General features: G+C 43.9%; 1 protein-coding gene across 5 annotated transcripts in view; it reads left to right on the plus strand.

The window, feature by feature from the left end:
• Nucleotides 1-13,152, plus strand: part of SLX4IP (SLX4 interacting protein) — a 627,226-nt gene that overhangs the window by 19,112 nt on the left and 594,962 nt on the right. For all 5 annotated transcript variants that reach the window (XM_078649535.1, XM_078649538.1, XM_078649534.1 and 2 more), the window contains exon 2: nucleotides 10,151-10,204. In XM_078649535.1, the coding sequence (XP_078505661.1) occupies nucleotides 10,178-10,204 (27 nt within the window). In that variant the 5' untranslated portion in view covers nucleotides 10,151-10,177. The remainder of the gene's footprint in view (nucleotides 1-10,150; nucleotides 10,205-13,152) is intronic.

The following is a 13,152-nucleotide window of genomic DNA, read 5'->3' on the forward strand; positions in this document are numbered from 1 at the left end:
TGGTGCTGACTTGCGTGATTTCATTATGGGACCGCGCAAACAGCGTCAAAAACGCTTCATAGCAGCCTCTGTATATGCAGCTTACAATGAGGCCTGGAAGGTAACTCAAATTGAGACAGCAGAAAGTATACGGGAAATTGACCGTATTAATTTGGAAAAATCACTTTCTGTAGTGGACAATGGGTTAATGACTCTGTCCTCCAGAATTTTTTCTTTGGACAGCATTGTGTCTTCAGCAATCGACATAATATCGCAAGACTTACTGTTGTTACAACACGGTCAGTCTCAATTGCGTTCTATTGTACAGCTTGGCTGGACGTTACAAAATCTGCGTTCAGGCTATGTGCCTTGGCGTTTAATCAACACAACGTCACTATTCAATATCTTTAACCTTACTGATAAACAAATCAGTATGGCACAGAAGGGTGCTGATTATACAATACTGAGCATTGAGAAACTCGATAGATTACCAGTGACAATGTCAGAACGACCTGTCAGTGAATGGATAATACATGGGATAATTAATATTCCAATATCAACCTTTAGGTTTCAATACTGCCAAAAATATATACAGGCTGGCATGTACGAAAAATTGGGAAAAGGTTACATTAAGACATGGAACTTGCCCTATTCACATGCATGTGTCAGTAATAAAGGACAGAAAGTGTTTCTTAGTGGCAATAATTGTGCGATGTCACTAAGCGGTACACTTCTGTGTAATGGAATTAGTTTGCATGGAGCCTGTGAAGGGAACTCAAATAACCTTTCATGTCACCAGCTAGGCACACCTGCAACAGAGATAGAACCATTTTTTCAAAGACTCTATAATGGGAGTTACATTCTAATTGTGGACCGCAGATGTTGTAGTCTTATGCCCGGGACTCCTTATCTCGTAACTACGACTGCGAAGGTCAAGTGCTGTGGACGCTTATTGTTCCCCAGCTCCTTTCCAGACAGGGAGGCAAGGGCATGGCCTAACTTGAAAATTACTTCTATTCGAATAGATACTTTAAGCAGAATGAAAACAGTGCTTCTTCAGACGCCGACCAGGCTCACGTCATCAAAAGAAACATATGATCTCCTAGTCGCAAGGACGACTGCAGAGATTCACTCATTGTTATCAACTAATTCCCCCATACATTTCGCGGAAATCCTGAATGAAATCTTAAATATTTCTGATACCAGTGGAGTCTCAAAAGTATTTAAGACAGTATTTTCAATGGCATTAACACCATTCAAAGCCATACTGGGTATTTTTCCTGATTTCGTCCATTCGATTTTTGGCGGACTTCCCCTCATTTTGGGACTAATTGCAGGAATCCTATTCTTAGTCCTTATATTTCGTTATGGCAAACCATGTCACAGACAAAACACCTGCGACAAGGGAAGAAACAATCCGAGCCATTGGATACCGGGACCGGATATCAAAAATCCTGGGACTTTCCCGGCTTAGAGACCTGAACATGACTTGGTTTCATTCATTTCGACCAATATGGCATCGATGTGTTTTACCTGTATTAAGGTGCTTGCTGTGCGGAGAAGAATGCGTGTTGGACACCTGTCTGACGCTACAATCAGATGCGCCAATGGATGCAGAAACATTGTTGAGTCCAATAACGGCTCATGCTTTGTGCTGCCCTCAACGGCTACCAATCCTGATGACGGCATTCGTGGAAACTTCACCACTACGATTTAGGGGTAGTGAAGTTCAAGATGAAAGCAGCATCGATCAGGTACGACCTTCTGTCAGCAATACTAATCAAAACGTCAATGGAGACAATCATGCGCACGAATGCATGGTTACACCTTTTTCCGAGTTAGTGGAACTCTCCCAGGAAGCTGTTGACAGCTTTTTCGACAGTCTAAATGATATGATGTTCTCACCAGAGCAGAAATAGAGACTTTTAAGCAAGCTAGCACACGGCGTTCCCAACACCCTGAATTTGGCCTTCAACTTAATAGCAAAATAACATGAACAATTTTCCCTCCAGTTCACGGACAGCGATTTTTTTTCAGCAGCCCCAAAATATTTCTACAATTTTTCGGGACACTTATCTTCTGCTTAAAGTAAGAACTATTCTTAGAGAACTAAAATTTCTATTTTTTTCTATTTTTAGAAACTTTATAGACATTAGCTGCCCGCTGGTATGTTCATAATTATTTTTATTCTGTGATGAAATGGTCTCAAACCTTTTTCTTCTGTATTAAGAGCCATTTCATGTGTAAATTCTCATATACCAATTAGCAATAATGTATACATATGCGTGATTACTTTAGCATTATTCTACAGCTTGAGTGCATATAGTACATGTGAATATTTTTTTCCGTATATTACATTATTCGAAATGCATTATATGTATTTTGGGGTGGTAAGGTATACACGATACTCTACAGTAGGTTTTACTATGCCTAGATTCGTAAACATGGCCATAGTTAGCGTGGAGTGGGTGTGATGTATTCTTATAGGTTCTGTATCGATCCCCCTATTCCTGACCCTGTTCTGGTTAACAAGTTAACTAGCAGCCATCCCATGATGCAGAAACCGTTATCTGATTAAGCCACACTACGGCACAGGAACGTGTTATCTGATTAGGTCATAACGCTTGCCATCTAATTAGACAAGCGATATTCCTCCAGCCCCTGATAAGGCATACGCAGTTCTCAAAACAAATCAAACCTATGACAACCTGGGAAAAACCCTGCGGCCATTGTTTTGATTTCATCGAGAACTTCAGCAAAAGAATGTGCTAACGACCAAGTCGTATGACATCCTTATTGACGTATCTATGTCCATCCTTACGTCAATCTCGGCACCTTACAGGTATAAATATTACCGGTATTGCCTTAAGCAAACACACGCGGTGGTGACGAGATCGGAGCAGCCAGACTTGCCGAAGCCCAGAGCAGAGCAGACCCCGCTGGCGCAGCCCCGCCTTCCTGACGCGCTGAGAACGAGACGCTGCTTTCTCCTGTCGAGAAATCCAGCTCCGGCGCTTCCGGGTAGCCCTCGCAGGCAGCCTGGAATATCGAGACCAGAGACGAGAGATACCATCCCTCATTCATCCTAGATTCAAGGTACAGAACTGAATAACCCCTTGCAGAGAATTCTTGAGTCAGTCACTTGGCAAAACAAACTTAACTTAAACTGCTACTTTCTATTCCCGCCCACGTATTAGGCTTAGGTCAGGTACACTGGGGTAGGCGTAGTTAGAAACACCAGTTGAGTACGATTAGTCAAATGTATATGTGTATGTATCTATTTTATCCATTTTAAACCACCTTATGGCTTAGAAACCATATAAATGTTTTTACAGTATTATTTTATACTTCTGCTTTTATTGTATGCACTTTACTTAACCATAAGTATTGCGATAATATCGATTCATTTCTCTTGTATGAGAAAAGAGACTGATCAATAAATACCATCTTTTTATTGAACACGCCCGTCTCTTCCTTTTCTCTACAATCTGGTGAGACTAAGAATGCACGTACTGACTGAGTAAAATAAGTTGTCTTTTGTTTTCACACGACTCTAGAGATACACTCTTGATTAGGGGAGAGCAAAGTTGTCATGTTCTATGGTTGTCAGAAACTAAATCCCTTCTTGTCTATCCAGGGAGGTTCAACTCCTCCTTGCCTATTCGAGAAAGTTTCTAGTGAACTCTGAGCTAGCTGGCAAACCCAAAACTTTAAGTCTAATATCGACAATAGAAGACCTAGTTAACGTCTGGTCTAGGCCTATACTATTGAAGGTATTATTCCAATGCGCAGAGCCTATTGGGATAATAGGAACTACACTACACAATGACACCTTAAACGCGACGCTGTGGCAAGACTTACAAAGCAGGGACGTATCCCAAGCACGCTCCTACCTGAAGGCAGCATTGGGGGCCGTCAAAGCTTCCTCACTCTAGGCCATGCAACTGGGCCACAACCAGTTTAAAAAAGCGGTCTGGAAAAACGTAAAAACTCTTTCCCTAATAGAGGATAAGGCCGCCTTTTCTAAAAGAAACCATGCGTGGATGACACTGAACACGTACAAATCCCTGAGACCACAACTTTACTTCAGCCAGGGCTACCCAAAAACCACCAAACTGAAGTTTTTGAAATATAGGCTGGGGATCTTGCCTACCAGAGAGCATCAACCACCATGGCTAAGGAGCAATGGCCATGAAGCCTGTCCGCTCTGCAATCTAGCAACGGGTGACATACTTCACTTGACCTGTCTTTGCGAAGAACTCCGACAAGCCCGCCGACAGCTACTAAGGGACCAGTTCAAGCAGTTAGGGACCAGCACGCGCAGGCAGGCTGTTCTTGCATGCTTGAACCCTGCGAACATAAAACTGAATTGCAGATATGTTAAGTATCTCACCACGATAGAGCAAAGATTATCCAATTTCCAACCTGCGGCAAGCACTGGTCCCGGCATCTAACGGTCGAACTTTGGGCCTAGGAAAAAACTGAAAGACAGATTCTTTAGGTCACTTACCGCACATACTTTGAAACGACAATTATACAGACTTCTTTTTATCACATTTTAAAAACTTGTTTAAATGTAACGATTGTACTGGTTTTAATTAACTATACATAATAAAATTATCTTATCTGTCCCCCTTGAGGCTAGTTGAGTGCCTCAGGGAGATAGGGATTGGGGGCTCAGCCTTGGGGCTTATGGCTTCCTTTCTGAACGATCGGGCTCAGATGGTGAACCTTGGGCCTTTCTTCTCTGCCCCAAGACCATGGTGTGTGGCGTCTCTCAGGGCTCCTCCCTGAGTCCGACACTTTTTAACATTTATGTGACTCCGCTTGCCAAAGTGGTGAGATCGTTTGGGCTGGAAGTCCTATCCTACGCAGATGTCACCCAAATTATGGTGTCTATTTCCCATAATATTAAAGATTTGGCTTCTAATTTTAGGCTCTGCATGGAAGCAGTCGCTTCTTGGATGAGTACGAATTTTGTCAAGTTGAATGGGGAGAAGACTGAGGTGCTGATTTTTGGCAGTAGATCGGATATCTGGTCCAGCGATTGGTGGCCAGACTCTTTGGGCGATTGTCCCTGCCCTGTACAATTTGGAAAAAATCTTGCCATTCTGGTGGACAATTCTCTCACCATGAGTAGGCAGGTGAGTAGGACAGTTTCCACCTGTTTCGGGATCATCAGAACTCTAAAGAAAATGTCACACTATCTTTTATCTGATTCCTGTAAGCAGGCAGTGGCCACCCTAGTGACGTCCAGATTGGACTACTGTAACGCCCTTTATCAGGGCATTAATGAAGGTCTGATTCAATGGCTGCAGCTAGTGCAGGACGCAGGGTCCAGACTTGTGATGAATCTGCCTAAATTCCATGCCATCTCTACCTCTCTTAGGGCGTTACATTGGCTTCCTGTTGATCGCAGGATTCTCTTTAAAAACTTATGCTTAGTTCATAAGGCCTTTTTTGGTACTGGTCCAGAGGGTATCAAGATAATTTTACATCGATATATTCCCTCTAGGAAGCTTAGGTCAGCAGACAAAAATTTGCTTATAGTCCAAGGTTTAGCAAGGTCAGGTGGGGAGGCCGTGCCTTCCCTACGGTTGCTGCCAAACTCTGGAACTCCCTCCCCAATGATCTTACCAGTCTTCCCTCACATTTGCGGTTCCGTAAAGCTTTGAAGACATGGCTTTTCACTCAGTCTGCAGCTTAACATTCTTTGCCTTTCCCATGCATAGTCCGTTTTTAGCGCCTTGATGCCTTTGGGCTAAGTCCGCGCTTTATAAGACCCTGTTTCATTCATTTCATTCATTTCTAGGCTTCTGCAGAATCTTCAAACAAGCAAAGTGCTGGTATTATTCCCTGAGAAAGGTGGCGGCTGTAATGGCCCATCCCTCATCACCATATCTTATTCCCAGCACAACTCATTGTGACAAGTGCTGCCTCAGTAACTCACTGCCAGGATGAGCACCAGGGTGTCCTCATCGGTCCTTCCTGGGGGCTTCCAGGAGGTGCATTTATGTGCTAAATATTGTACATAGAGTCCATTCCTTGCGTGACCTGCTTTGCTTTAGAGTGTACAAGGATCCGTTGCATCTGAAACAAGGCTGCCTCCCACCACCCCATATATCACTGTGAGTGAGATCTTGGACCAATCACCACCTACCTTGTCCCAGACTGGGGGGCAGGCGCACTGTGACTGACGCAAAATAACAAAGGCAAGGTACGGCCCCCAAATCCATGTGGATACCCACTGTGGGTCTGGTTGTTGTTTATGTGAGACATAGTCTGTAGAACCATGTGGTACGCAGAACCCTGGGCGCTGACTGAGCTCAGCTCTTTGATTCGTTTATGATCTTGGAAAGTCACCCAGACTACTGTGGACATAACGAGGTTTGATCATCTTTGGTGTAGGGGTGAGTGGAACAAACCTGCCCCTTTAAATGTAGTTCCTGGCAGATGAGCCATTTGCAGTAGCAGATACCCTTTACTGACCCAAAATATGCTTCACTGCATACTAGACTGCTGGAACTGTGCACCGAGAACAAACACAAAGGGGGCAGGAGATGGGCTGATGAGCATGGACGTCAGCAGCCGCCTGCAAACCTACCTTAACTTCGACATGAGGATTGCTGCGGTGATGCAGACCACAACACTAAAATGCGGTATTCTAATGCCTGATAAGTGGTATTTGGCAGGGCTGTCCATGGAGAAGGAACTGAGTGTTTCTCGAATCCCAATTGGAACCTGAGATTTTTAGTTTCTTTATTAGGTATGAGCAGTGGTGGGGGTAAGGAAACTCCTGTTACAGGTCTAACTCATACTCTCCCTGCAACTCTGGAAATTATTTCATCTCGCCCCTTCCAGCCAGATTGCCTGTTGTGGAGATACCTATCAGATCCCACCTCTTATGCATCTCATCAATTTCCTTCAGCCTGCTGCCCTTCCAAAGGGGGTAACCCTAGAGTGCCTGTTTTGCCATCCCACATATATTGTGGCCTTGTCCCATGCCTCCAAACAGGTACCTGTACAAACAACTTTATATGTAATGTATGTGTGTGCTCACTTCCATCAGGGACCGTTGTAATCTTATTGCGGGGTCATCTCTAGGGGAAAATCTCTTTTTGTTTATTGTTTGCAGCTGGGAGGGCTAATAGTATGCCTCAAAATCGGGGCCGGAGATGCCACCACCGTTGTAGGCATTTCTGTGCAATGTTCGCAGGCTATTTGGGGGGTGGGGCACCTTCCTAGAGCAATGTGCACAGTCTGCTATCCACTCTATCAAAGAAGTTGTCAGGAATTAACCAAGGGGTATTCTGAAGAATATATAGGATTTTGGGTAGGGTGAACATCTTGAATAAGGATCCTGCCTATAAGTGAAAGCCCGTAAAAACCTCTATGTTCTTCTCCAGAAACTGCGCCATCTTGATCCCTAAATAGCAGAATCCTCCCGTCTCTACCTTGATGTTAACTGGGGCTGGGAGCTTTGCACTCCTGTCCACCAATGTAGGCAAATTTGATGCATCCCAGTTAATCCCGTGTGTTTTTCAAAGTTATGAAACATCTTCAAAACCACTGGTAACAATATTTCTGGTTTGGATAGGTAAAGCAGGATATCATCAGCATCAATACCTTTTCTGGTTCGTCCACCACACCCACAAAACCTACTATGTCACTCCTGGGGCTGTACAGTAGAGGGGTCAATGGGCACCCTTGTTGGGTGACGGTCCGCTTCTATAGCGCGTAAGTCTCTGAAAGCACTTTGTTCTCTGTCACCCTCACCATTGGCTTCCTGTATTGTTGCTCCAATCAAAGGCAGAAAACGGAGCAAAACCCAAATCTCCTCAACACCTGATGGAGGTATATCCAATCTAAAGAATAAAATGCTTTCTCTGCGTCGAAGACCCAGAAGGCTAGAGGCTCCCGAGGGTTCCTTTGATAATCAAGCCTGGCATGCAGCCGGCTGCAGTTCTGCAGTGTTGCGGGATCAAGCCTGAATCCAGTCTGGTCCCTGTGGACCGGGGAGATATGACTCTTGTCAGTCGAAGGGCCAAAATCTTAGCTAAGATTTTCACCTCTGTATTCAACAGAGGAATTGGCCTATAAACAACGTATGCAGTTCCCGGGTTTTCCCATTTTGGGAATTGCAACAATTGTTGCATTTTGTAGGTCAGGCGGCAGTTTTCACCTCTCCCACGCTTCAGTGAACATGTCCATGAGATATGCTCCCAGGAATGAGAGGATGCTTATAGAACTCTACCACTATCCCATTACGACCCATGTTCTTTGCTGAGGTGAATTTGTCTCAATGCTTTTGCTATTTCAATAAGAGAGCACTGCTGTTTATGTCTAATCTCAAGATTGGCAGTTCCTCAAGGAAAGCCGCTCCTCATATAGTGTACGGTAGTCGCTATGTCATGAGTCAGTGTGTGGTATGATTTAAGCAGGGCCTCTGGTTGGTTTAATGTTGCCTGCTGTTCAGTCTCAATATAGTGTCTTTCGTAGACTTTAATCTTATTTTCTGTCTTAACTATTCTTTCCTCTTTTCAAATTTTCCAGGATATGGTGTTTTGGGCCTTGTCTCGGAGTTCAGTCTTACACGCTTCCCAAATGTCTCAGAGCAGGGCACTGAATCTAATTTTTCTTCAAAATAAAGCAGTGGGTCTGTACGGAGCTCATGGATCACTCACTATGTTGGGGCGCCCGTCTACTGAGGCACAACTCACTCCTCCGGGCACTGCTTTTGTCTCCAAGTATCACGTGCGTGGGGCATGATCTGAAATCCACCTCAGCATGTATTCCACTGTGAAAGTGTTGGGGCATCCCAAGCTGGAACTAACACATAATCCAGCTGCAAGAAGGTCCCATGGCACCCTGAGCAAACAAGTATTGCCTTCTGTAGCGGTTTGACTCCCCAAACATCTTATAGGTCCCCTACAAAACTACCAAGTGGGTCATTCTAGTACTGTCAACCTGAAATAGAGGTGTTTTCTCGCCAGGATCGCCACCTTTCTGGACCCTCTGGTGTACCCAGAATGTGCCACGGTCACATACTGCCACATTAAGGAAAGGAACACTATTGCCCACCAAATGCATTTCCTGCAGTAGTACCAGGCCCAGGCCTTGTTGTCTAATAAATTGTGTCACCACCCCTCTTTTAAGCTTACTGAGCAGGCCGTTTACATTCCATGACAGGATGGTCCGTTGGTTTGAGTCACCCGGACCTGAGGCATAGCTTGTGGCGATGGACTTGTATCGAGTCCACCCAGCCTGTCTTGCTTTACACCCAACCCTTCAGTAGATGGATCATAGTAGTGGCACTGGAACCGAACCCAGTCAGTTTTAAACTGTGTATCACGCCCAAACGACTCGCGCCATTCATGTCTTTCCTTGGTGAGTCTGGACCAGGCCCCCACTCCTGGATAGGACCAGTTGACAGTGTAGCTAGTTTTGAAAGGGAAATTGGATCCAGGAATATTTTAGCACCTTACAATATCATTATTTACCCAGGGTTTTGTAAAAGTGGGCTTTAAAAAAACGTTATAAATAAATAAAGGCTCGTTATTCTTATCGCCTATAAAAAGCTACTTTTGAGCTGGAAACTGCGCATGCACCAAATATTGCGTTTTCTGGAACATCTATCTGGTGAGAGTTTAAAGGGGGATATGTAACTGGTAGCGGTGCAGTATGGTCCTGTATTACCATCGAGAGATTCTAGTGACGACATGCACCATGAGGCCGATGTCCAGTGATTTGTAACTGGCTACCAAAGTAACCTTTCAAATTAGTTTTGGGATTTGTTTAATTATTTTAACGAATATTACATGTAGGCATGGAAGAATCATAATGTCTCCCTACACCCGTTTGTGGTTACCCAAACACATGCTTGTCTACAGCGAGGAAGGTATGCAAAAGGTTATGTGCTAAAAAGGATAGAACCTCTATGTTTGCTTCAAATGGAAAAATATTTTTCCAAGACTATTTTATTGTGAGAAAGTAAAGTACGACAAGCCCGTGCACTTTTAACATTTTGTAATGAGCACTTGAAATAAATCTGCTGGGTGTCAATTAAGATAAATGTAGACTCGAGTGCTTAGCACCTTATTTAGCTTTGAAGCAGGCTATTTTCTAGAATATGCATGTTTGTAAATTAATCAATTTGTATTAATATTTATAGGTTGCTGCTGGGATTGAGACTTCCGTCATGACTTCAAACAAATTAGTTGTAAAGGTATTTTTTCTGTGTTTTGTTATTATACGCCTTGCTTTCACGTTTTTTATGTGCTAGTGGAACTGCAGTCTTTAATATTTCGTGTTTATTTGTTAAGCACTACACTTTGTTTCATGTTTATAGGAGCAAGAAAGATGCTAGGTTGAGGAGCAGCCACTATGGCCATATAGAGAGATTCGTATTAATGGTAGAACAGATGGGGAAGCGTTATAACTGTAGGATGGAGGACATCTCAAGAAGGGCAGCGGAGTAGTTGGGCAGGTAGACTAGGGCAGGTAGACTAGAGTTATCTGTCTGTATGGTAGAATGACTTGGGTAGTTGTGATGGCGGATAAAAGGCAGTAGTCAGGATGGTATGTTTGAGGGACTAGTTAGAACCAAGGCAGATAGATGAGGCGCACGGGGCAGGTTTGATGGTGCTTTGCCTGTCCTGGTCAGGATGAATGATGGAGGGGGTGATCAGGACTGAAGGTCAAAGAAATCAATCATGGTAAGACGGTATAGAGGCACTTGTGATGCTAGTATGGAGGGGCCGTCAGCATTGTAGAGTAGAGGGGCAACAAAGCTGGAGGGTCAGCCATGATGCTAGGATGGATGAGACAGTGAGATTGATTTGAGGATAGGGCTGTCAGGAAATGAGAATGGAAGTAAAAGTCAGGTCAATAGGCTAGAAGGAAAAGTCATAATGGCATGATGATACAACTATCTGTAAGGTAGGATAGATGGGGTGTTCAGAGTGATAAAATAGGTAGTAAATTTCATGGCCTAGCCAGAACATAGAATGTTTGAGGAATTCAGGCTAGATCAAGCTTTTAGTGAGATTGAGGGAGCGGTCAGTATCGCATGGAAGGAGAGATAGGACATTGAGAGGCCGAAAACATTGAAGTGGAATGACGAGGAAGTCTGGCACATGGTCGTATGCGAAACAGGTGACTTATGAATGCACATTCACAAGCGTACTTTGGACGTAGGCACAGTCGCACAAAAAAAGATATGGACTGAAATTAGCATTAACAGATTGACAAGTCCTCATCTCCTGCCCCGCCCTCAGTAGTGGCGGCATTTTTAATTAGCAGCACGGTTTTCATTTTGCGGTCCGTGCTTACTGAGAAGTTTGGAGTTGTAGGCAGATGTAGGGGTTGAGGTGGGCAGTAATCACTGGCTGAAGCTTGGCTATCCCCTGTAAATGAGTTGGCTAGGATCCAAACCGAGGTTTATTTCCCCCCTCCTAAATGGTCAGTAATGTGGTAGGTAGTAGAGCCTTAGGGAGGGTCTAGATGGCTGGGGTAACATCCACCGACACAGAGAACTAGCAGAGAAGTCTGTGAGCAGTTACATAACATGCCCCCTTCCCATCAGAGGCCACGTAGCAAAAAGTCACCCTATCCCCTTACTCCCCCGCAAGCCCACTGGTTGTGTATGGTGCACGTTAAGGTCCAGGCTGGAATGACTGTTGTCTGCTTTTCCAGTTACAAGAGAAGGCCGAAGGCAGCTCCCTATTTTACTGCCCTTCGCCCTCTACTGAGCCACAGCCAAGAAGGCACCTCACTGCCCTGGTTCCATCTTATTCTCCAGTATGCCTCTTCCATCCACTACACCACTCTCAACGTTATCTCTGTTTTTTCTTACCTCTTTACTTCTTCATCTCTCAGTACGTCCCCTCTCCACCTTGCTCTCAGCCCTTTCTCAGTACGTAACATCTCTTTCCTACCTCACCGTCACCTCACTGTCATTTCTTTCTCTACCTCTTATTTCTCTCTCTCTCTGCATCCCACCGTTTTCTATCTCGCACTACATACCCTCTCAATTTACCTCACTTCTCCACCTCTCTCTACCTTTGTTCCCTCTGCCTTGCCTCTAACGGTATCTTACTCGGTTCTCACTAACTCTCTTTATCTACTTTTCTCCATCATTACCTCCCCTCTCCCCCAGCACCCTCTTCTGGTGTCTCACCTACCTCACATCTCTCTCCCTACCTCTGTCTGTGTCTCCCTCTCTCTCAACCTCACTTCCTCTGCTCTCTCTCTGTTTAACTTCTTTTCTAGCTACCATTCACCCATCTCTTGACTGTACTCTCTGCCTTACTACTCTCTTTAACTGACCTGTCTCTCCTAAGATTTTCACGTTTATCTGTTACTGCTGTCTCTTTACCCTGCATCTTTCTATACTTCTCTCACTTCCTTGCCTCTATTTTCCTCAAACTCATCTTCTTCGTGCCCCTCTGTCATCCTCACCCTACTCCATACCCCTATTCTACATTTCCTCCAACCCACCTCTACTTCTCTGTAGCTCGCTAACTCAATCTTAAACTGAAGAAATTAGATTTCACCTGATGAAATGCTAATATTCTGCAGAACAGTGTCTTGACTTTCAATGGTGCTAAGAGAATGTCCGTTATGATGCAGGATTTATTTGTAATTTAATATCTCCTGCAATTAAAGCTACACCAGCTGCTCAGATAGGTCTTATTTTAATATTATGTACTAGACCACTAAACATCCAAGTTGCTCTTTCCATATCTTTCTCACAGTGGGAGGAACAGGCTAGATAAATATCGAATTTCACGTGTAATATTCTTCCAAGTCAAAAACTATAAATCAAAGAAAAAAATTACTTTATAAATGCTTGTTCAAGATTTCGTTTGATACTGTTTGGTTTAGCTTTTTATGATGAAAGTTAAACTTATAATTCAATATTATTTGGCATCATGAGGGCTTGAATTATCTAAAAATGTGTCATAAATTCAAAGTTGTTAAAAAATGTGTGGGATCGGGGACAGCAAAAATTCTCAAGATGGCAAGCTTCAGCCAAGCTGTGGGCAAGTTGGAGATGATAAGCAGTGTTTTTGACCTAGCATGACACTAGAATGTGTCTGGTAAAGTAATAGCAGCTGCAAGATTTGCACCAATGCATTATTTCCACCCTAACCCTGTATTTTTAGTACTCGT

Source organism: Lissotriton helveticus, chromosome 6, assembly GCF_964261635.1.
Source record: "Lissotriton helveticus chromosome 6, aLisHel1.1, whole genome shotgun sequence".
Lineage (NCBI taxonomy): Eukaryota > Metazoa > Chordata > Amphibia > Caudata > Salamandridae > Lissotriton > Lissotriton helveticus.